Source organism: Aptenodytes patagonicus, chromosome 2 (assembly GCF_965638725.1).
Source record: "Aptenodytes patagonicus chromosome 2, bAptPat1.pri.cur, whole genome shotgun sequence".
NCBI lineage: Eukaryota > Metazoa > Chordata > Aves > Sphenisciformes > Spheniscidae > Aptenodytes > Aptenodytes patagonicus.
In genome coordinates this window covers 68565345-68590956 of record NC_134950.1, presented here as the reverse complement: position 1 = coordinate 68590956, position 25612 = coordinate 68565345, and the positions used below count along the sequence as shown (strand labels likewise).

General features: G+C 36.5%; 1 protein-coding gene across 7 annotated transcripts in view; it reads right to left on the bottom strand.

The window, feature by feature from the left end:
- The window catches only part of INVS (inversin), a 105090-nt gene that overhangs the window by 15028 nt on the left and 64450 nt on the right, over positions 1-25612 (bottom strand). For all 7 annotated transcript variants that reach the window (XM_076330140.1, XM_076330145.1, XM_076330143.1 and 4 more), the window contains 6 exons: positions 21974-22145; positions 17046-17201; positions 15329-15558; positions 13607-13713; positions 10162-10374; positions 1839-2140 (listed from right to left, as the gene is read on the bottom strand). In XM_076330140.1, the coding sequence (XP_076186255.1) occupies positions 1839-2140; positions 10162-10374; positions 13607-13713; positions 15329-15558; positions 17046-17201; positions 21974-22145 (1180 nt within the window). The remainder of the gene's footprint in view (positions 1-1838; positions 2141-10161; positions 10375-13606; positions 13714-15328; positions 15559-17045; positions 17202-21973; positions 22146-25612) is intronic.

Genomic DNA, 25612 nt, shown 5'->3' with positions numbered 1-25612 from the left:
TTCTATTTAAAATTCTATCTTTCGCAGAAATTATATTCTGCTTTTAAAGATATATTGAAAAGCAAAAAATGTCCAGGCAACAGCCCATATGATTTTAAAACTATCAACATGGAAAAATTATTCTGGCATAGCTACTTCAGGAAATCTCCAACTTCGGGGAAGCCTTCAATCAAAAGTCCAAGCTACATGCTGTTAGCATTTGCTGCCGGTTTGAATTCCCAAGGTTACTGTGAAGGGTAGTGTAGACAACTGAACATTAATGCGGTTTTTCAAACCTAAGTATCAATATTAGAATCATCTGCAGAAAATTTGGCAAATTCAGTCCTGATCTCTGTAGTCAGTTTGACCCTTATCCATGTTTCCCATGGACTACCTACTACCTACTTCCTTAGGTCATTCTCTCAGTGCAAAACCATTGTATTTGTTCCAAGAAACAGTGGGAGTCTGACTGATGCAATGAAGTTTCCATTGGCATAACCAATGGAAGATTTTGGCAAAGAATGGATAGAGGAGTCAGTAAAAGAAAAGGCTGTTCATTCCTCCTTTATAATTTCTTTGTCCTTCTCTTCTCTCCCCTTCACTGTCCCAATCCTCCCCACATCCTCCTTTCTCCTTTCTGTTTTTTCCATACTTACCAATTTCTCCTCATTGTGTTCATTACAACTATCCATTTTTCATTTGGCAACCACTGTTTGTGATTATTCTTATGGGTTTTACTTTGCCATCTGAATATTTTAATTAATATAAAGTTAATACACATGCAGATAAAGCTTGCTAGAATTTTTAACACCTCTGTTTATGATTACTTAGTTATCACAGTATATGTTAGGCTAAAATATATACGTCTGCTTTTTCTATGAAAATATAGTCAAGTATTCTGCTTACCAACACATTTCCATGTAAAAGCTAAAGAAATCTAGGTAAAACAATTCAGTAGGAACAGGTCTTTGACTTTCTTTTTCTTTGGATTATTGTAATATTCTGATTAGCAGAATTTCCAGAGGAATTAGCAATAATTTTACATTTGAGAAGGAGTTGTGCAACTTACCTTAAATAAACCACTAATCCAATTTTTGCTTCTAATGATAACAAAGATGATTTAACATGACCAGTTTTGAAAGATTTGAGCCATGGGCTCCTATAACTGGCTGAAGTCAGAACTGATCGCAATGTTATTAAAATGTTTATCTTGCAAAAACTGATATAGGAGTGGTCAAGAAATGATGATAAACTGATGATGCACTTACATATAGAACAAAGGAGTGGAGCAGGGCACAAAAAGTAAAAGAAAGAGCTTTGACATGCTGTTTCATAGTATAATTTCTAAAAACAGTCTCGTTTCTCAAAAAATATCGAGTGTTCTCAGCAAGGGGACTTCAAAGACAAATCATGGAGAACTCTGTCATGGAGAATGAAGCTGCCTGAACAGCTCCCTCTGTATGCTAGAGACGTCACTTAGAACAATTTTACCCTCATTTTAACCTTGTTTAAAAACAAGAGTTACAATTGATCCATTAATGTTCTTCAAGAATCCCACAGATATGCCAAGTATCTTTAATCTCATTTTCTCCAAACAGTGTAACTAATAGAACAACTCCCAACAACCTGTTCTCACATATTTTAGGTATTTTTACAGACGCTGTAGATGCTGGTGTTTTTGACTGCTTAAGTTGGCAGAACACACGCAGTAAAAGAATCTGTCTCTAACTCTGTCCTTTATGAATTGCTTAAATAATGAAAGAACAAGAAATGATAGAAAGATAAACAGGTCCTATATAAAAATCACCTCCAGATATGGACAAAAAAGATAATCAGGACGATTAAAAAAGATTACAAACCTTGCCTGATTTTACGACCTTCACTCTGAGGCTCTGCTGACAGGCAACTCTCCTTTGGTGTTCCTTTGTTGTGACAAGCTTTAGGTGAACCTCTACTGTTTCTCCCTGGTTGAATTTGTGAAGCATTGAGGGAGAGAGGTCTCTTATTCTGTATATCAATTGGTTTATTAGGTAACTGCGAGATGCTGGTAGTCTTCTCTCGATTTGCAGGATTCTGTTGTACTCGAAACCTATTTTGTTCCACGTTCTGCATCCCTTTCTGCAGCTTGGCTTCTTTTCTCTTACTTTCCTCTTCACGTTTCCTGCAATTATAGTCAATACCATAAGAATTCCAAAGACAAAATCTTGGGAGCATGTATCTAACTCGAAAACATTCCTCTCTAGAAACCTGACACTGCCACAATAAAACCTTGACTATAACATCTTTTTTGTGAGAAAGGGACACCCATTGCATTGAAGTGTCTTAGCTTGATCCAAAATAACAACTGACTCGCAGCTACAGCCTAATGAAGGTTAAGTCCTTATAAGCCAGATGCCCATTCAGTTTGCGGCGGTTTAAACTGATTTTAAAACACTCCCTTACTGAAAACAATGAAACTTAGTTTTTTTTATAAATATGCAAAAATTAAAAGCAGGATTTTGAAGAAGTGTCAGAAGACAAGAAATAGGATACTAATAACTATGTTTTTAATTAGTAATGAACACTGCTTTAATATAAGTAGTAATGCAATGCACTGTATTTGAAAATCAGAAAACTTTAATAAAAGTCGTCATCTCTTTGAAAATTATTTTTCATACTTACCTGTGTCATAATTAATACAGACAATTATAAACCAGCTTCAAACTAGCTACTGGTACTAATGTGCTGCTATATATTTATCATTGGTAGATAATTAATTTATTTTACATGAACAGATTATACATTATACAAATGTTAACTACTGAAAATACAAGATGTGAATTAAAAACTTGTGTGCATGTAGTATGCCCTTACAATTATGACATTTGGTTTTCAAAAATGAAAGAAGTCATGCATCTCTTAAATAGTGTAGATATAAAAGAGAATTTTGGACAAGGTTAGGAAAGGCGCATCTGTTGAATAAAGTTTTGCAGCCTATTTCGAAATACGGTGGGATGTCATTGCACTTTAGCTTTTAAATTCTTTTTCCTACAAAGCAGAATAAACCCAATAGTACATAGCAAACATTACATACCTACCTACCACTGAATTTGTTTTTATAAATTTAGCACTGGTTGTAAGATGAAGTGACACTTTTCCTGTTGGAATGGACAGGTGGTAAATGTCGTATCATGTAGCTGCCTGGTATTTTAACTTGCTTCCAATGCTACAACGTAGTTTGCAGACTGTTGACACATTAGCTCACAGCACAGCATATGACAGGTTAGTTATGCAGCATGCCATCCTCAGTTCCTGTGAGTCGTATCAATGCCAGTATATGTCATTTCAGTGTGAGCTGCCAGGGAGAAGCCTTAACTTTATCTGTCAGTACTATCTTATCAAGTATGCTCTGCAGAAGAAGCTGATTGAACTTTGTACCTGAAAAGCTGCTAATTGATCTCAAAAATACACTCCCGGCAGCCTGAGGTTCAGTATTCCCTCTGGCACGGAAAAAAGTGGCTAGTTTCAAATAATATCGGCATTCCACAGGCAGACTATGTGGGGATGCGTCTCTCGTGTACAGTATGGATCTCACTGCCATTACTCTGCTGTTTGAGCTGATAAATCAGATTTTACTACTCACAGAATAGTCATTTTCTTTTCTTCACAAGAATCAAGCAGCCTATTACCAGTATCTTCCATTCAGGGTATTAGAAAAGAAAGTGTGAGAGAGGTTGTGTGATACACAATCAAGCCCAAGTAGCCTGCACTCTTTGGATGAGCAGATTAACTCAAAACGTTAACTTCAGCAACATGCCAATTGTAAAGTTATTGAAATGACACAGGACTAGACGTTGACAAGAAGTACAAGGGGATTTTTTCTAAAAGGTCCTGTTTGTGTGTTAATTTTTCAGCTGAAACTGATGAAATAATAAAAGGAAGGGATTTCAAAGCTCCCTATTCATAGACCATCATCCTAATTGTCACAGTAGAGCTTAATTGATTAACAGACTCCTGAAGAATACTTATGAACCTCCCCTTGTGGTTTGCTTTATTTAGTTAGAAATACAGTTTGTTTTACAATGAAGGATATCTTCAAAATTAAAATTTCCAAGTTTTACTGTTGTCTGAGTTGAGAGACTAGGTTTCATGAACAAGTAAAGCAAGTAGGTAAGTTCCTAACCTAAGGGCGCTCAGTCATTCTCAGGGGGTTCTGGCGACTCAGCAGGATCCAAGTTTTGGCTCTAAAGTTAGAAAACTGCTCTGTGATAACAGAGCTGGCATGCCAAAATTTTCCACTTTAATTGCAACAGAATTTTGTCCTGAATGGTCATAAATTTGTATTTCATTACAGAAGTGAGAGAATGGAAACTGAGCCTTTAGCAGATGGAAAGGAACAGTTTCAGCCTTAAGCATTTGTGAAGACACAGAGATGCTTTGAATTTTTGATCCTGCTAAAATGAAACCAACCTTTTCTATTCTGTTAAGAACACTTTGCTTTTTGTATCTACTCTGTGGAGGACGTTTTAAATTTAGAACATGTCCATGTGCCTGGAGAGCATTTTTAAAGTTATCCTTGCAAAAAAAAGTTACTTAAAAAATCATAACTGAAAACAGATCTCCAGGTATGATCCTACTGCTGGTGAAGCTTTATCTGGACCAAGAGGAGTTATATTTCGTGTTGTATAAACAGCCGTCTCCTGCTATACAATCTAGCATGATGTTTGTTTTTGAAAGCATGACACTGTTGAATCACAACATGTTCAGCTTATGATCTACTACAACCTTTTAACAGATAGTCCTTAACAAAAATGTTAAAAAGACAGTTAATTTCCATCCAGTACTCCTATGTTGATTGGTCTTGCCAAATGTGTAGAGCTGTCCATTTGTCCTTACCTAACCACCTATTTTTTCCTCAACCACTTCTCATATGTATTAACACCATTCTGATTTCTGCTTTAGTCTTCAATGCGCTTACAAGTCTGATGCACCTTGGTGCCATTTGGAAATTTAACATTTTACTTCTTAAATGAAAACACTGCATAGTATCAGATTCAGGATGGATTTATGTGGAATTCTCATCAATACACACTTCCAGTTTAAAGTTGAACCATTAAACTACTCTTTGCATATGTTCTTCCAAGCAATTTTCACCCATCTAATAGCAGTTTAATTCCAGCTACATTGCCCTACTTTGCTAATGAGAATGGCACATGAGAAAGTATGAAAACTTCAGGCAAGTCTGAATGACAGCTACTGTTTCTCCACGGCCACAAAACTTGTTACTTTGTCACAAAAGAAAATTGAGTAGGTTTGATAGAATTTGTTCTTAGCAAATTCAGACCAGCCATTACTTCTTGCTTTGTTATGTTCCAGATACATAGAAGTTTGATTACTCATTCCAGGATAAGAAAGGTATGGAGTTACTGTAATGAGTCCAGTGAAAGGCCATGGAGAAGCTTAAAGGACTGGAGCATCTTTCATATGAGAAGAGGCTGAGCGAGCTGGGACTATTCAGCTTGGACAAGAGAAGGCTCAGGAGGGAATCTCATCTATGTCTATAAATACCTGACGGGAGGGAATGAAGAAGATGGAGCCAGACTGTTCTCAGTAGCACCCATTGACAGGACAGCAGGCAATAAGCATAAATTTGAACTCATGAATTTCTATCTGAACACAAGAAAACACTTTCTTTACTGTGAGGGTGGTCAAACACTGGAACAGGTTGCCCAGAAAGGTTGTGGAGTCTCCATTAGCATAGATACTCAAAACCTGACTGGACATGGTCCTGGGCAAGCTGCTCTAGCTGACCCTATTTGAGCAGGGGCAGGGATGGTCTCAAGAGGTCCTTTCCAACCTCAACAATTCTGTGGTTCTTGGGACTGAAGTTTGTATGTCTACAGACTCCTCTTCTTCCCCTTTGAGAAAGCAGACACTGCTCATTTTGTGAATTTTCCAGTCCCAGTGGTCCTCCTAAAGTTTTTAAGGGTAACCATTTTAAGATTGTATCAGTTTTCTAAACACCTCAGGATGAATTTTATCAGGCTACACTGATCTGAAAGCATCTCACTCACCCGATCAGTCTCTAAACTGTTGTTTCAGTATTTTAGCCTGCATTGCTGCCCTTCGTTACTAGTGTGAATTCCGTTTGCTAATGGTCATCATTTGACATTTAAGGAAGACCGAAGCAAAAGAAGACATAGAAACTTCAGCCTTCTTACCATCACTTGTGGACCAACTCTTTCTTTGCTCTTCCTTTTACAATGTGTATGTTTACAATGATTTATTGTGATACCTCACATCCCTTGCTAGTTGTTCTTATTTTGCACCTCAGCGTATTTAATTTTATCATTGTATGTTATTATTACCCTCAATTTTAGTAATTGTGCCAAATTTCCACTATGTGCTTTCCCTTTTCAGGTTGCTGAAGAGCTCATTATTTTCTCTCTTGCTTCACCTCCTATCTTTTCTCAGCATGCAGGCCTTACTACCAGTTTTTTGAAGAACCTCATAATCTACTTGTACTCTCTTGCTGCTAGAACATTTTTGGGAATCTACTGAAGGCTGTTTAATGGAACTGTTTTATTTCCTTCCTGTTCTTCTCTTCCTAAATATCACGAGTTACTGACTCTTAATCACTTTCATCCACTTCCCTTTCATATCCATATTCTCAATCAGTTTCCTCCAACTGGTCAGAATGAAATCCGGAAGACTTAGTAAAAACAAAAGTATGGATTCAGGAACTTATTCTGAGAAATTCAAAAGGAAGGTGAACAAGTGCTGAATGAGTTCTGCAGCCCTTTCAAAACCCAATCTATTGGACATCAGTTTTCTCTGAATATGCTTTAAACCCTTAAATATTATTTTCCTAAAGACCTGGTTTTATAAAAAGTAAAACAAAAGCCTCTTTGTAAAAAAGTTTTAAAAGTCCATCATTTTACCTGTATATAGTCTGACTGTTTTTTAAATGCCTCCTTCCCAGATTTCCTCTGTGCTACTCTCCTAAAGCACTGCTTCCCTCCTGCCAGGTTCTCCATCCCACCTATTAATAACCAGTTACTTTCATTCCCACTGAAGAAAAGTACCTATTATATTGACACATTTATGGCTGTTAAAATGTTTACTGCTCATATATCCCATCAACATTGCCCTCTTCCAAAAGATCATACGATCATAAGGTAACACATATTGGAAGGGATCTCAGGAAGTCATGAAGGCCAAAGTTCTGCTCAAAAAAAGGTCAACTATGAGGTCAGACTGGGTTGCTCAGGGTTTTATCCAGCTGGGTCTTGAAAACCTTTAAGGATGGAGACCGTACAACCTCTTTGGGCAACCCGTCCCACTGCTCGATTGTCCCAAGGGTGAAAAAAATTCTCTTTATTTCCAGTCAAAATCTCTCTGGTTTCAGCTTATGTCTGTTGTAAGTTTCCCAGCGACCAAAGTGAGGCCAACCAGTCAGTCAGATTGTTCTTTTGGCCCTTTTTGAAGTCGGGTGCAACATTTGTTTTCCTCCAGTCATTGGGGACCTTCCCATTGGGTCACCATCTGTGACCTTTCAAAGATGTTGGAAAGTGGCCTTTTAAGGACATCAGTTAGTTAGTTTTCTCAGCATCCTTGGATGCAGCCTATCTGGTCCCATGGACTTGTCTGGGCTGAGTTCTCTCAGGTGATCCCTGACTTAATCCTCATTCACAGTTGGCAGTTCTCCTCCTCCTTGAACACTTCTCTAAGCACAGAGGCCTGGGAGACCTTCTTGGTGAAGACTGAGGAAAAGGCGGCATTGAGTACTTCTGCCACACCTGTGTCTGTTGTCACTAAATCACTCGCACCATTCAGCAACAGGCCCACATTTTCCTTGCTCAGCCTTTTCCTATTAATGTAGAGGCAGAAGCTCACCTTGTTACCTGTGACATCCCTTGAAAGCCTCAACTCCATTTGAGTTTTGGCTTTTCTGACACCATCCCTACATGCCCAAGCAATGTTTTTACACTCTTCCTTTGCAGCCCATCCCTGCTTCCACCTCCTGTATGCTGCCTTTTTGCATTTGAGCTCTGTCACGGCTTCCCTGCTTACCCAAATTGGTCTCCTGATATGTCTCTTTGCTCAACGACATAATAGTGTGCATGTTGTTTTAGCCTGCATCAATCTTCCTTTTATAAATTATCATTTCTTTGATATAGGGTTGTTCAACATGGGAGAATATGTTTGCATAGAAATATTTCACAGGCGCTGAATACAGTGAATGTAACTTTACCAGAAAATAATACAGGTATGAGTTGTTGGTTGACTTTTTGTTAAGGGGAAAAAAATAAAAGAAAAGAAAAAGAACAGACTAATTAAAAACATGCAGAATTAGGAATGATTTATATTAGTGAGACTCTCTAAAATAACATATTACAAAGCAAGTTTTAAATACATACACTGAAATAATTGGGGGCGTGTGTTTCAATCTAGGAGTTCACCATCATTCTGGATTCCCACATAATGTCCACTTTTATCTGGAGAGCAGATTTTTAAACATCCGTAGGGATATTAGGTTTTTTGTATGTCGCAACACCCTGGTCAATTTTAGCTGTGGAATGCACAGATGGGTACCAGAATGATGACAACATAATGTCCCCTCCAGTTTATTACAGATCGTAAAAATGCAATTAAATAAAATTTGTTATGTGACAACTTGATTTGCTTGTACACTCCAATTGTATTTTAATTCTGGTTTTATGGTATTTGGTATACAGACTTTGTTTCTATTGTTTTCAAACAAATCAACAACAGCTTAGTAAGTTTCAGGAAGTATATCAGAAACTCACAAGGAAAACAATTATAAAAACACCCCCAAATTTCCATGAGGTAATGCTTTTTCATTTTATCTTCTAGATGGGGTATCACAGATTCTTCTAAAAATGACTGTCATCACAAAGAATAAAATTACCTCATTTGGTAAAGTCAGTTGTGACCACACAGCAAGAAGCAGAGTTCTCCAAATTAAAAAGAAATACATAAGATATTTGGCATATTTTCAAAGGCAGCTTCTCCATGCATGGGTTTGACTTCTACTGACTTCAGCAGAAAAGGCAAATAGTAGGAGGGCTGCAAGTTACAACTTTAGGATCTAAAAATGTGAGCAAGAGATTAGCTATCTGATATTTCTAGCTTTGGTTCTTACTGGGCATTAACAATTATTAACCAGTATTAGCAGTAGCATTCATCCCAATGGAGGTCAGACTGGCCAGTTACATAGAATATCAAAACAGCAAATCTGAAATAGAGCAGAGTGCAGCTGACTTTGTCTATGATACACGGATGCAACAAGAACACCTCTACGTGCAATAATTATGTTGTGTGTTTATTCATATGACCTCTCTTTACAGAAATAATACTATAAAATCATGCAGAAATCTTTTCAGATTGTTATGTTTTTTCATTCCAGAATTGGCTTTCTTCAAGAGAAACGAGGTGCTAATTTGTTGTTCTTCATATTATGAATCTTAAGGATAAAGTCCAAGCAAGCGAAGTATTTTGATGATCATTTATGTACCTTCTGATTTTAGAATTTCACCACTTTGCTACCATTACCTCATTTAAATAGGTAGAAACTCAGTCAGAACCTGCACATCTTACAAATAACTATTTGAATTGCATATGTTAGTTATCTATAATCTAATACAACGATTTCATGGTAACTCTCTAGTTGCAATTAAAATCCAGGAGTTCAGTTTGCTAGAAAAGCACAACCCCTCCTGTGAAACAGTAAGCTAAGCCTTATTAAACCAGGCTTTTCCTGTTTTTTTTTTCCCGTCATCTACTTTTTAATTTCTTTTCAAAACGGATATCAAAGACTTGATAGGCCAATAATTATTTCCATTACCTTAGAGTGATAAATGTTTTCCAAGCCTTTTTATCATAATACAGAATATCAGGCAAAGATTCACGGATGCCAACATGCTAGTTTCTCAGCTTTTGGTATTTTGCCTTGTTCTTGTACATTAGATAAAGCTTGTTATTTAATTTGGGATTATCTGGAAAACAATTTCCATCTATAGGTGTATGGAAAAAAATCCATTATATGCTTCCTACAGTTTCATGAACTGTACTAAGAGGAACAATAAATGATGATGAATAACCGATAAAATCATACACCGTTATATACAAACTTATGACAAATGTCTATCTGCTGGAGTAGATTCCAAGTCTCAGACTTACTTGGCAGCAGCATCTTTTCTCAGCTGTTCATGTTTCATTAAAAGATTCTTCCTCTCTTGGAAAGCCTTTCTGACTTTGTATCCTTTGTAGACAGCCTGAATTTTGAAAGCAGCAATGTCCTGTATGGCAGCTATAGACAGAGCCCCATGTTCTAACATGAACTGAATCACTTCATGGTGTTCACCAAGCAAGGCATAATCAAGTGGAGTATATCTAAAAAAAACCAAAACAAACCCACAACAATTATCATTGAACTAGAATTCTAACCATAATGTGCATTTACTTCATCCTCATTTCATGCTAAGGCAACTTCTAGTATGAAGACAGATTAAACACTGTTTTCAGTAGGCTGTTTTACTAATTTCTTAATATTATTTTCCTGTCTTACTCATTCTACACACCATGACTATATGAAGTGTTGGATCAAAATCCTCAAAGCCTTATCCATAGGATCAACTGCTTTACGCAAGCAATCTTAAAAAGGTGTTATTGAGGTTCTCATACAGAAATATAATCTAAATAAAAAGCAAGTTAAAACATTTTTTGTGTTATTTCCATATGAATTTAAGTTCTAGAGATTTACTGTCAAATCTGGCTTAGCTTCTATGACAATGACTGAGGACAGTATGACTGACCAAGCAGCAGGATTACACCTGTATCAAGGGATACTATTTTTTTTTAAAGCACTAGGAAGACTTAAGTCTGTTTTCAAATGGACTCAGGTGCTAAAAATATTAAATGGCTTTGCTTTTCAATGGTGTCAAAGATGCCTAAGCCCTTTTAAAAATAATTCCCAAATTTCCCATTGTCAACACAGGAGCAAAATTTACATATCTCCCTCACCAACACTGAAACATCAGGCAAAGACATTTAGTGACTGAAAATTATCAGTCACAACCCATAATCAAGACCATGTAATACAAGACTATCAAATAGCAAGTGTCAATGCATGCGACTGTGAAAATTAGGGCTCTTCTTGATGGTAACTTGCTAGGATGCAGTGCTGGTAAGCAAAGAAAGACAGAAAGCACAATTGGACTTGCCACGCAGCAATGATTTGATGGAAGGATTAACAGTATCTGAACTGAAGTGTCTGCAGGAATAAAGACAATGACATAACATGAAAATTTGTATGTCAAGGTGTGTTGCTGATAGCATTTAAACAGGTACAGATTTTTGATAACCCAGGAATGGGAACTTCAGAAGGGACCTCATTTCAGAAAAACACATTTTTAAAGTATACCTAGTTTTGAATATTTTAATTAACAGGTACAAGATACTAAAGTAAACTTTATGCTACTAGCATGTATGTACCAAGACAATGTATTATATTAAGGATCCCAGTCATGAAGACCTGTATTTTTAAACGTGGATTCTCTAACTCCATTAGAGCTACCTTTGAAAGTAAAAAATCACTCAAATCAAATCTAATAGGGGTTTGTACAACTGGACACTACCCATTCAAGGCTGCTCACATACAGTCCTCACAACCAGCCATTACTCTGTTGTGTCAGTTCAAAGCCTGTTATAAATTTTCTTTTCCGCTGGTTATCTCTAAAGCAGATAGCTTTTAAATCAAGCTGGCTTCACAGGAAAACACATAAAGAAGACATCAGCTGTCAGCTGTTATACGTAATTTAGCATGAAGTTGGTCAAGCAGCAGCTAACCTGGCATCACGGGATGCACGCAGGACATCAAGTTGGATTACGAAATAAATTTACAAAGAACAACAAACCTACCACCCTCCAGACTAGCACTTGATCACGTATCTGCAAGCAAGTGGGCAGCTTAAAATCCTAGATGCAATCTCAGCCCCATCTTTTCACAAACCTAGTTAGTTTTAACCACTATGTTTGAATTTTGAACTGATATCTCATATTGCACTCTAAGAAAGTGAAGAAGGGAAGCTTCTTTCTATAGGTATATTAGAAAAAAAATTACTATTTGGTGAAATTGTTACTGATTAAAAACCAATTTCATCCAATTACGGATTAACCATATTCAGGAGCTTATTTTTACTCTCGCTTACAACACTCGACTTGATTTTTCCACTTTCCAAGTGTCCGAGCTCTTAACAACAAAACAAGGTTTGTAGATGTTTATTAAGAGGCAATTGTGCAATTTTCACATACAATATATATATTTTTAGGATAATTATATTTAAAGACTGATTCATCTAGAAATACTGGGGATCTGTTTTGTTCTGCACATGGACTAGTGCTTAAGGGCTGACATTTAGACTACTGCTAGTTATATTTTGAGTAATCTAGGTTTATACATAAGAACATATATTAATGCCAGAAGGGAAACAAAAATAGATACTAACTGAATGACTATAGTAAAACCACAGCTAAGGTCTTTTCCTGACATTTGAGCATCATTAGCACATTTCTACAAAGTAAGGAAAATAGCAGCCTCCTTTCTGGCAAAATAGTGGCTTTTAATCTTACTTATTAAGAGTAATTTAATTACAACTGTTTATTTAATTTTCTATCAAAAATTACTAAAGAGAGCATTGGCACTACTTAATTAGGAACTACTTATACTTTCATTTGTGTTTCTCAATAAAAAATAAGAACAGAAAAGGAAGAGAGATCTGAGTGGTTTAGAGTAGAGAATGACAGAGGAATGATGGGGAAAGAAAGAAATTAAAAACTGGGATAAGTATGGAAGTCTCAAATTTAGCACGAAAATATGGGGTTTCAAAGTCCTTAAGTTATTTAAAATGTTGAAATATTCAAATTTATATGGCATACTGATCATAATTTTATTTATAATTATGAGGAGGTCATCTACTCTAAAAAAGGCATTATAAATTTCTGCTAATAGTAATTATCTTCACAGTCAGGTGACTAATTTGAACTCCACAACCCAAATCACTTTTAAAAAACTATTATTTATATGTCAATGAAAGACAAAGAAGAGAGATGCAAATGTACTGTCTCTTTATGATTATAGGAGGATTTTTTTTTTTTAAACTAGGCCTTTAGAATACAGTTAACCACCAGGTAATTTGTAATCACTATTTTAAAACATAACGTTCAATTTCTCCCGTTTTCTTTCTTCTCACCGAATAGAAAAGAAAAACTCCAGTCTACTCCAACAGCAGCAGAAGTGCATTTTCATCCTTTGCTGTACATATCCACTGTCAACTTCATATAAATGAAAAAGATCTTTAATATTTCAAATGGCTAGAATGAGTAAGTACTTGCAGAAATCTCTGTAAGTTCAAGGTTCAAAAGTATAACCAGTTGAAGTTTCAATGTCTTACTTAAAGAAGAGATTTTTCATATTAGAAAAGCTGCTTACACTGAAGCCCAAGACTACAGCACTCCTTTTAGATACAAGATCACAATTCTCTGGCAATATCTGAACACTTAACATTTAAATCAGTAAGTAGCACTTTTGCTAAATTACAAAATAATGCATTCAGACAAGCAATACCTCTCCTCACTGTTCTCCATATGATTAGGGAAAGCATCAAAACCAAGCAGCAACTTTATAGCATCAAGGTAGCCATTGTTACAGAGCCAGTGCAAAGCAGTTCTTCCCTGTAAACAACAGAACAGAACAAAAATAAATATTGTCCCCAAACTCTCTTCTGCCACAATAAAAGTTGTAAATCATACTGTAATTCAATGCTTTTCTGGACATGAAGGACAAACTAATTCTTCTAAATAAACTTCCTTGTTAAAATAAAAGAATACAGCACTTAAAAATGAAGTAACTTTTCTTTTTTTTTAAACAAGATTACAACACTAGTGCTTTTTCACCTAAAGCAGCTGAAAAACAGCATTAGGAGACTAGCTCTAGAGTTGCGTTCTTTGCAGCTATGCTGCCCAGGTCTGAAGCAGCTCTCATCAACCTTTGTAGTTCAGACTGGTTTCTAGGCTGCTCCAAAACACTGTGACAAGACTGAAAGAATTACTACAGAATTCAAAATCAGATGAAGTTTGAGGAAAGCTTATCAGCCAGGCAAACAAAGAAAGACTCCAGCTGTGCTTTCAAAATGAGCTTGATTTCGGAAGTCTAGTTTCGCTCACATGAAGCAGAAGTCCAACTCTCAAGATGCACTCTATACACCCAGCTCATATATGACCACTCTTGGGACTGGGATCACAGAACCACAATGTGAATACCTCAAGCTCTGTTAATATCAACAAAACATAGATATTTCACTTCACTTCCAGGCCATGCCTCCTGTCTGCATCTTGCTTTTCTGAACTCCAAATGTAGGAAATGCCTAGAAGGCTGGGTACCACAGAAAAACATGAAGACATTCTGAGTTCAGTGCTAGCAAGCTGCCCCCTGAACCCCAAGGGCTGAAGAGCATGCTGCAGTGTCTCTGTGCGAAATAGGTGGAGCCGATGTGTTCAGCTGTACTCAAGCTGATGCCATACAGAGCTGGTAGCAGGTTGGAAAACCTCCCCAGCATGCTTTGTAGAACTCATAATAAAAACCACTTTTCCATTACCTGGAATTATCCATGCCCTACAATGAATAGCTACAGAGAAGTTTAACAAATTGGGTGAAATTCTTTTGACTGATGAAGTTCTACTGACTTCTGAGAAATGATGTCATATAACAAAGAAATCTGTTACATATTGCACAATTATTCTGGCTCCTAATTTCACTTACTGCTTGAATAATGGCACAAAAGAACATATAAACTAATCAGTGTTCTTTTTTTTTTCACCTGGAAGAGTGATACGTATGTGGATACTTATGTGGATAAGTAATTGAAGCCATTCTTGTGCAATCTCACTTGCAGTATCTTACTTGCTCCATCTCTACGCTGAAGAAACACATTACAGGCTATAAAATCACATTCCTATGCCAGCTGTTAATAAGGAACGATAGAAGTTAAGAAATCAGATGATTAATATGACTCCTCATAAGATCACACTTTGATAAGGAAAAGTCAAAAGTGATATGGAAAAATATGAATCTTCAATTCATGCTGCGTATTAAAATACTACTTTTCATTCAAGATTTTAGAAGTGAAGCCATAGGCAAAATTATGTCAGGATGCATTTCCTTCCGTGATAAACAGCAGCAAAGATGCCTCTATATCCCAGAAAAGAGAATGACCTTGAAGAAAAGGAAAATGTTTTGATTTATGGTTATTCTAAAGTTGATTAAACAGCCCAGTGAAGAACAACATACCTCTTTATCCTGAATATTTGGATCTGCATTGTTTTCCAGTAACACTACCATGCAGTTAATGTAACCTCCATAAGCAGCACACTGCAGAGGTGTTCTACCTGCATAATCCTGCACGTTAGGGTTGATTTTATTTTCTATCAAGATTTGGCACACATCAGCATTTCCTCCCAGGGCTGCCCAGTGAAGGGGTGAATGGCCATCTTGGTCAACCAAATCTACTCTTGCTCCTCCTGTAACAACAAATACATTTTTGAACATAAAAAGAAAATACTTTTGAATGCAAAGAAAAAAATAAGTTTATGTTCAACTAGAATGTATTTGGTAAACTGACAATTCGGACAAATATTTCTGAAAGTAACTTCAACTTTGTTACTCAAATCCTAAACCCTAAATCAAAATTAATTGGGAATGAAATAGTTCCAGTGAGGGTCAGGCATCTTTTTTACAAGCTTCTGAGTATCCTCTCAGGTGCTTTAGAATCTCCAGATTTGTCAAATGCCTTTGAAAAACCTAGCCTTTATTTGTTTCAGGCCTATTAATTTTCAGTGAAACTTTTCTTTCTTAACAACAAAATCACTTTTGAAAATCAGACTTCAGATGAAATCTCTTTTTAAGTCTCTAAAGCAGACAAAATAAAATATTCACAGTGTAAGAATGACTTGAAAAAAGCCTGATTTTTTAATTCAAGCATGCTAAGGCTCTCTTATGCAGATAATGAATTTCTCTGTGTTCTTGTAAGATGTAAAAACTCCGTACAAAAATAAAATTCCACAAATATAAAAACTTGAACCAACCAGCAACGACTGTCTATATCATAAAATATTTAATTAAACATAACTCAGATTCTGATAACCAAGCTTCTTGCATCTACAAAAGCTAAATGGCATAGGGGTGGGAGGAAGAGCTTAACAGGAGGTTAAAATACACCCAGCAGATCACAGAGGGAAGCATGCTTTTCAGTAAGAAAGGCTGGTTGATGGAAAACTTGCAACTTCTTAGCCTGGATACTTCAACTGTCCATAAATGGGATAATATCTCAAGTAGGAGGGAGGCTGCTTCCAGCTACTTGGAACGTTTCTGCGAAGCTATAATGACAGAATTTTGCATCTAAGATACCACTGTTCTTTCACCATACTTCTTACATTTCAGCAGAGTTTTTACAATTATCTAAAACTGTGTACATTGTTAAATCTTCCTTCTGTCTACAAATAAAAAACTGCTTATAAAAACCAACCAGAGGAAAATATTAATGATTTAGGATTTTTGATAGCTACCTTCATTAAAAAATAAAGATTAATTTAAATAGTCAAAAAGTCTTCAAAGAAGCCTAAAAATGCTTTCTCACAAAAGAGAAGAAAGCTTAATTTGGTCTTATTTACTGGAGGAAAAAAAAGAAAGAAAAACAATGACTTGCTAGGGGAAGAGGCAGTTTGAGAGACTAGCACGTACTTGAAAAGGCTTGAGCAGAAGAGAGCTGTGAAAAGAACTACCCCAATTTTCAAAGTTTTAGATTTAACTCTTCTAGCCATTTTGCACAACACTCTGATAATCTTTTACATGTACTACTGCTGTTCCACAAAGGGTACTTACAGACAAAACCTGCTCTAAGGAAGTAATTTTCTACCCCACCTCTTGCTCAGCTATGCTGTTTATTTCCCAGTCCCACAGAAAGCAGCACCAGAACTCTGAACAGGTTTGTAAATTCGTAACATCTGACCTTTAATGAGTGTTTGTATCACTTCTTTGTGTCCCATCTCACAGGCTCGGAAAAGTGGGGTATGTTTCATGACATCCAAAGCGTCTACCTGTGCGTTATGTTCCAACAGCAATTTCACTGTGCTGACATGGCCAGAAAGGGCAGCAGCGTGTAATGCTAAAAGAATGAAGTAGCAGGAAAAAGAAATCACAATACCATGAGCTTTGGAGGTTCACAATTAGAACGGTCAAAATAAAAATTAATTTCAACCATTTTGGTGGAAAAGGTGCTTTTCAACCACAAGAAACTGAAGAATCACAGTAAGTGATCACTAACCACATTTTCTTGCCATACAAGCAATAAGCAGAAAAACTTTCAGTCCTAAAACATGTTTCTAACTTGTACAAATAGGAATTTTAACCTTAGCACCGCCAAGAATGGCTTACACTGAGGATTTGCGGAAGGTTAGCAGCTTCTGATTAAGAGAACATAACATGACCTACCTCTGCCTCTGTTTTGTGGCATTTCTTACATCACCCCAATGGAGATGAAACTGCCCATTGCCGGTGAAAGAAAGCTTTCACTATTTCTTCAATATTTTCCTGAAAATACCTTTTTTATTTCTTTCAAATAAGCAAAGCTGCCTCAATTAAAAATAACTCCAGATAACTACCCAGCTGTTCCTGCCCTTCCCCCCCCCCGAATTACTTGGGAGAAAATTTACACAAAATTGTGTAGCAAGGCCACCACATCTCACACAGTATCTGCAGCTCCCTGTTTTCTTCAGGAAAAAAGAAAAAGATGATGGAAAGACCAGGTACTGCATTTTGTCTCATCCCTACAATTTATGAAGTGCAGTTGTATGAAAACTATGCAAGTTGATTCTGCAGACTCCTACTCTTCCATAGTTTTCTTTGCCTTCTCGTATTTGAACGTATGCAGACTTCACTGAGTCCAAACCAACAAATAACACAGAGCTACTTGAGATACTTTAGACCTCAGAGGTAAAGACGTGGTGTCCTATAACTGAAGTTGCTATCGCCTAACACAGCATCCTGCGGGCACTGTCAGCTGGAGTTGAGGAAAATATTGAAATGCCAGTCTGACCAGTTCATGGTTCTTTTTGAAGGAAAGGAGAACTACACACGGCAATGAGATTTCAAACCAATGGAGGACACATATACTGCTGATTTCACTTACAATTTGATTTCAAAATGCTTTGGATTATTTCCTATAGTCAGCAGTCGAATCAGATAATCTACATTCTCATACTACCTTACATGTAGAATATTTCACAGATGACAAATATTTCACAGACGACAAAATCAAAATAATTTGAATGAAAATACAAAACAGTGCAATTCATAAATGTGCATTTAGTAAAGTGAATCCACATTTCCCCATGAAGTTTCACAAATATTCATCCTTGGTGAGAATTCAGTCTGCTCAAGCAAGTGAAATGTGGGGCTGTAAACAGTACCTACATGTCTCTACTTGTTTAATGTTAAAACAGGCAGGGTCAGGATCCAGCAGAGGCATTATACAGAAAGGCACACCACGAAGGCCAACGTTAGGAGGATGCTTCTTGAACCATAGCCAGAATATCAAAACAGTCAGGCTTTCTGTGTTTGCCTGCTACTGTTTACCACTGGTACCAGCTTCACACAGCTTACGAAACAGTAACCCAGCATAACCTGTTACACAGGCACTACTAAAATGCACAGGTTGTTCATACTGTCCGTGAATCAAATCCAGCTGAAGTGTGTTGCCTTAAAACACACATTCTCAAAATTAGTGAGAGTAACTGGAATTGTGATACAGAAAAATGAGGCACTGCCTACAAGAACTGGGGTCGCAGCCAGAGGCTGTATGAGAAGTGCTGCCTTTAGTAATTGAAATCATGCCTTCAAGATGACACTGATGTTTAACCGTTGCAGCTAAAAAGCATAGGGGCACTCATTGCACTCATGAGAAATACCTGTAAGCAGCGAGATCTGCAGTAGCTATGCGAGTGGGTGGCTATCAGTAGAAAATTGACAAGAATGAGATCCCTGCTGCTTCGTACATTTGGCTAGGCCTGGTTTTCATGGTCTGACCTCACAGTAAACTCTAGGTTCTGGTTTTTGTACTGCATTTCTTATGAAACCAAAGGCAGTAAACCACTCCATCAGATGACACATGGGGTGTGTATAACAATACAATAGAAAAAGAGCTGCTGTGTCAGCTTGGCCAGTTCTGCCCCCCTATCACTCATTCTGACGCAGGCATCTTGTTTTGCACTTTGTGCTCAATATTTTCTTGTAAGCCAAATTTTCTGTGATGGAGTCACGGTGACTGAAGAGATTCTTCGGCCAGCTGGTCACAATAGGCCCTTTGTTCAGCCGACAGACAGAGCCCTCTCCATTGTACGCAGTGACGGCAGAGCTATAAAGCTGCCCCTGTAATGCTCCTGCAGCGCTGATCTCTGAGAAGAGGGAAATTCCTTTCCCTTGGTGTCATTCTCCTACACAATACGGAGAGTCTCGATGTTCTCGCAAAGCTGAATGGAGAGCTTGCTCTTTTTAAGTAAATGCAAAAGGCTGCGTTAACGCAACATTGTAACTGAGCTTAACTGAGTCGGCACACAAAAGTCAGAAAAACACAACCTTGAACTCTCCTCAGCAACTGTATCCTGGGCACGGTGGCATGTACGCTATTTTCTATTAGTGCATAGTTTCCCGTCAGAATACAACGCTACTTTTCCCTCACCAAAACTTGGGAATGATTAAGAACCTTCGGAAAAAAACCCAGGTCTGAAATCAGAGAGTGATTTACTGGTGGGCTTCCTTCTAAGTTTACAGCTCACTATAATAAAGCCCATGCTACCGCACATGCTTGCACAACGGTAAAGTTCAGATTGCTCGACAGCAAGCGACAAACGGCATAGTTCCCCACTTTAAGACTATTAGTGTATTCTACACAATGGCAGTTTCAAGTAAATGGAAAATCCATTAATTTCCTTGGATTAAAAGCCCTACAACGAAATCAAGATTAAAAGGTGATTATACATCACTGCTATGAAAGGTTTAAGACTGAAAGATAATAAACCAAACCACCTGAATTATTCAAGCATGAAATCCACACCTGAGTAATTTCAGAAACACAGTATGTGATTACTGTCTGCAAAGAAGAAAACCCTTTGTAAGGAGGTTTGCACAGTGACTACAACATTACTGCACCTTAAGGTCTGAAACAAATACTGTGAGGTATTTAAAAGGGAACTGTCAGGAAGGAGCAAATATAGGTGAGTGATAAAAGATGAAACAAGACTAGAATTGTAGAGTATATAGTTTGTAAAGTCATCAGACGTGAAGACTGAGATTTTATTTGTTGCACTGTTTCTTAAACTCAAAAATTACCAGCTACCCTGACTTGGAAAGACTGATTTTTTGGTGTGTTAATTTGTAAGGAAAGCAAGAATTTAGATATTTAAATAGAATTTTATGGTAACTGTATTTGGCTTTTTGTGTAAAGACCCACCATACCACCAAAGGAAATAGAAAAATTCATTTTTTGAATATGAAAGTAATATTCATACATGCTAGCTTTCAAATCCTGAACGACGCAACCCTGACATTGCATTTATTTACCATTTGTATGTTATTCGAAGTGTGATCCGAAAAGAGAAAAGCTGTTAAACTCATATCTTTGTTTCTCGGTTGGGAGAGATCTATGCTGCAAATTCCCTAAATCTAAGCATGCAGCTTAGGCTAGTTTGTGTGTGTGCAATGAAAAGATAATGCTCGAGTATACTTTAAAACAACTATATTAAAATTTATATAAACAAACATTGCAATATACATTCTTGTTTGTTTAAAATAACATAGTTTTCTTTTCAGGAGAAATGACCTCTACTGTATTATTCACGGGCGTGTGCTCTGACTATCAGCTTGGCTATCACTTTACAACTCATTATACATAGGTATACATTTTTGCACTTAACTTCTAAATTTGTGACCTGGCTGTGACTGGCACAGGGTGGTTCATGACCTCCTCCCATATAGCTTACCTCTGCAGCCCCCTGCTACCAACTCCCTCCGATTTATGCCCAATATAGCCACATTCTCCTCTTTTTTTTTTCAGATGTCATCAGCACACTTATACAGCTCCACTACTTTTACCTGTATTTCCAACACTGTTGAATACATATACCTTTCAACACTTGTCTCTCTGTCAGAACTGTTATTCTATTTTTCTTGAAAGTACTACATAGGTACAATATTTCTACCACAAATTCTTATAATTTTTCATTAAAGGAAATAAATTCATAGTTGCTATAGGAAATTTTGAATTTCATGACTTGCATGCTTGAGTTCTGAAACACTGTTTTGCATACCTAACTTTTGCTTCGGGTAGATAATGGGATGATAAACTTGGGGGATATCAAGTTTAACCTCTTGTTTGGACAACAGAAGTGCAATAGCTCTAATCTTTATTACGCTATCTTTACAAGTAACTATGGTACTTATGATTTTCATGATGATAATTTAGCCACTTCACCGGGTAGTTTGCTCTATATTGTTTCAAAGTATTTATTTACTGACAAATTTTTTAACAGGCATTTTCAGGGAGGGCTTTTTATGCAATTATATTTCATTTTATTCTTCAAAATACAGAACAGCTCTTCCTTTCCCAGGATTACAGACCTAACTAAATAGCAGCATAGCAGTACATTTCTTCTTGCTATGTTTCAAATGAACTGGTCTGATCTGCGCAGAAAAGATTTGTTTCTTTCCCACAATAAGGCAAAGAAGTGACTCACACACATAATTAAACTAATGAAGAAATATTTTCAGGATTAAGGTACACATCCAGGAAAAGATTAATATAGCTTCTAACAATGTTCTTTATTTAGTGGAAATCACACTAACTGGAAACATCCAGTGGCTCTTTACTGTAAAGCATCTTACCTGTGCCAGCGTATTTGTCTGTCATATTGATATCAATATCCAATTTTAAAGTCAGCATAGTCCTAATGACATCATCACTGCCTTTGCCAGCTGCCCACATGAAGGATGTTCTTCCCTCAAGATCTGAGTCGTCTTTTACAGAAGGATGTTTCAAAAATACTTCAACTGTTTCCTGAAAAGACATATTATTGAAATTAACATTAAAAGGAATCTGTAACAACAAGAAACTATTCTGTCCCATTTAGCTGTTTATGAAGCAAATCAAAGCTTCATTTTTCCTTTTTACGTTTCTATAGATTAATAGCTCAACAGGAGCACTGTATTTTCTGCAATGGCCTTTTCCTCGTCAATGTTCATAGTGCATCCTTAACTATAAGTTTAACTCTGTCATTTATTTCATACTTTTTTCTTTTTAGTGTCAAACATCATGCGTTCATCATAAGGAAGTAAAAGACACTGCAGTCATTGTGAAGAAAGCAATGGGAAAAATATTATCAGCTTATCAAAACATTACTGTAATACTATAATGCTAAAATAATGTTCCTTCAAAATATTCTCCTGACATATTTTTTTGCTCCAATTCTAAATATGACTGCACATGCAAATATTTTAATTTGCCAAACTCTAATAATTTAACTATTCAAAAAAAAAAAAAAAAAAAGGACTTTTGGAGCAATATAGACATATTTCCTAATATTTAATAATATCAACAGGTTACTAATTACTGAAATATTACAAATCAAAAAAGATTAAGAAAATCTTTACACCTGAGTCCAGGCTTTCCACTGTAACTGTTGCACTAAAATCTCTATTTAAATCAAAGCAAAAAGAATTCTTTCTTCAAATGCTGTGTTTGTGTTAAGCTCTCAGCAAACAAGTCCACTTGTTTAACCTGCTGCTAAATTCTTAATAAGCCATAAAGGAAAAGAAGGGAGAGGAAATCACAACTGCTAGAAGAAGAATTAGGGGAAGATTTTCCCTTTTCTATCTAATGCCTTACAAAGGCTGTGTATTTAACAGCTGGTAAACATCTCTTAAGAGCCACTGATAGGCTAGCCAATAAAAACTGAAAATTGGGTTTCATTATTTTATTATATTTTTATATTTTAGTATTAACACTATTTTATCTTTTCCCCCATGTGACCACAAAATAGCTCTATCACTGCTCCGGGTAGGATGAGAATTCCTTGACTATAAGGAATCAAATGCTTATAATCACAAAGGTGTTTAAATGCCTAAATCCTATTGATTAGTTTGGATTTTTTTTAACTTCTACTTACTATTTCATCCCTCTAAAGAAATAGGAAATTTCTCATTTATCTTATGTTAATGTGATCCAAGATCCTAACAGCTTCGTGGATTTGGGTCCATATCTGAACCATCAGTTTATTGTAAAAAGGTCCAGCCAGAAATAATGAGGAATGGAAGCATTAAGCCTTCCACACAAACCAGCATGTGTTTATAGCTTTGTGTACTCACACTGACCACCACTACACCTCAGACACAAACGGCTAGTCATTAGGCCAGCCACTCAGCACCCTACCAGTACTCTGCACTGCTTGAAATCCTGCCAAGTGAAAAGCAGTATGAAGGCTGGACCTTTTCAATACTAGGGCACACATCCTACAAACATAAATAAGTAATTTTATTTTTCCATTAAGTTTTAGCAAAGCAACATTTCTTTCAACCACTCTTTTTTTTCCTAGAGTTTTTAATGGGAAAAAGTGGAAGAAAATCCCATAGTGCTTTAAGAGTTATTTTCCAAAATGAAGTTATCATAATGTGAAAACAAAATGAAATTAAATTAGAACAGGATGGTTAAAAATCGGAAAACAGAAGTATTAATCAGTTTAATTCTACATGTATTTCGTCATGAAAAATCACATGTATTTTATCTCTGTTAAAAAAAGTAGAGAAAACAAAAAACAACAAAGCTGAAAAAAACAGTAAAGGATAGAAGTAAACCTGGGTCATTTCATTCTGTGCTATCAAGAAACTCTGAAAAATACTGAATATTATTTTTGAACATTCAAAAATAAGACAGGGGTATCCACATTTCATTTACTAGCTCAATCTATACAAGTATGTGAAAGGGAAGTACATTGTCTTGGACATCTCTGGAAAAACGGAGAAAAAAATAATATATATTTAATCCTGCATACTAAAATCAATACTAATAGAGCATCTGCCTTCACGCATGAAGTTCAAAAATTTAAAAATGATGTTTATTTGGACCTTCTGCGGGATACATAGGCCATCTAAATTGCAGGCAACCTATTTGGGTGGTTATATTAGGTAACTTCTCTTCTTCTAGAACTTCTCCTTCTATAATAAGTGGGGATAAGTTAGTCTTAGAGAACAAATTCTTCACATAAATTAAGTGCTGGCTAAGTGTCTTCAGTCTTTAAAAAACAAAAATGTCACGTTAGAGTAAGTAACCCGCAGAAAAACAGAGCAAAGAACAAGATATCGAGTTAAGTAAAACTGAAAGCAATGCAAATATTTATAATAAACACAAAAGAACAAACTTTCTTCTTGTTAGGGACTAAGAAACATTGCATTCTAACTAAGAAACATACCACGCCTATCCAAACTTGGGCAGACTGAACAGAACAACAATGTGCCTCTCAAACCATAAATATATAGATGCTACTGCCAAAACAAACACGGATGTGTCTCCACTCAGTTGTTTGACTATGTATATGGAATGCAGTGGTGGGAATTACTCAAGGATTTGTATGTAATCGAGAAAAAAAGCAAACAGTGGTGCTCAGAGTGTTAAAAAAGAGAGAAGCTCCAGACATAATTTAGGCATGCATAAACAGGGGCTCTTGGATACATCACCAGCTAAAAGAGGCTTACAGATCTGAATGAGACTCTCCTGTTTGATTCTTCATATAAGATGGGAAACAGTACATTCATTGTAAGTACACAAGATTACAAAAGAATGCCTGATGCCATCACCTACTCTATTTCCCCATAAAAACCTAAACGATATCATAGTTTGGCTGGCTGGTGGGATCAAAAGGCAGCAACATAATGAAGATGTTTCATACAACTGAATGAAACCCAGAGAAAGCAAGCCAGTATGAAAAATCATCTTTTAGGAATGTATCAATACAGAAAGGAAAAAAAGATAAAAACATGTGGAGATAATCACCAGATTGTAAATAAAAACATTCTCTCTTTCCCATGAGTCTGACTCAAACTAGAAAGAAAGGCTTTTACAACATACATATTTTAGGCGTGTGAGTGAGACCCAAATTGTACATACCACATAATGGACAATAATCAGCATCAATAAAAAATCTCTAAAAAGGTGTAAATTATACACAAGAGATATGCTCCACTGAAAGTCTGAATTTAAAAAATATCTGTATGGTCTTACTAAGATCACCTCCAAAAAACCCCACCAAACCCCCAAAACTCACTCTCACAAGGAAACAGAAGGTGACAGCTGTGGTATTAATATACATTGGTCACTTCCCTCTTTCAGTAGTACTTCTGGATTTGTTAACTTGAATGGTTCTCAAGGGCGTTAAAATTTTACTTGTTTTATGAAAATTAACATATGGGTAGGCAAGAAAGACCCAAATTAGTATCCCTGTTAAGAAAATGCTGCAATATGCCCTACATAAC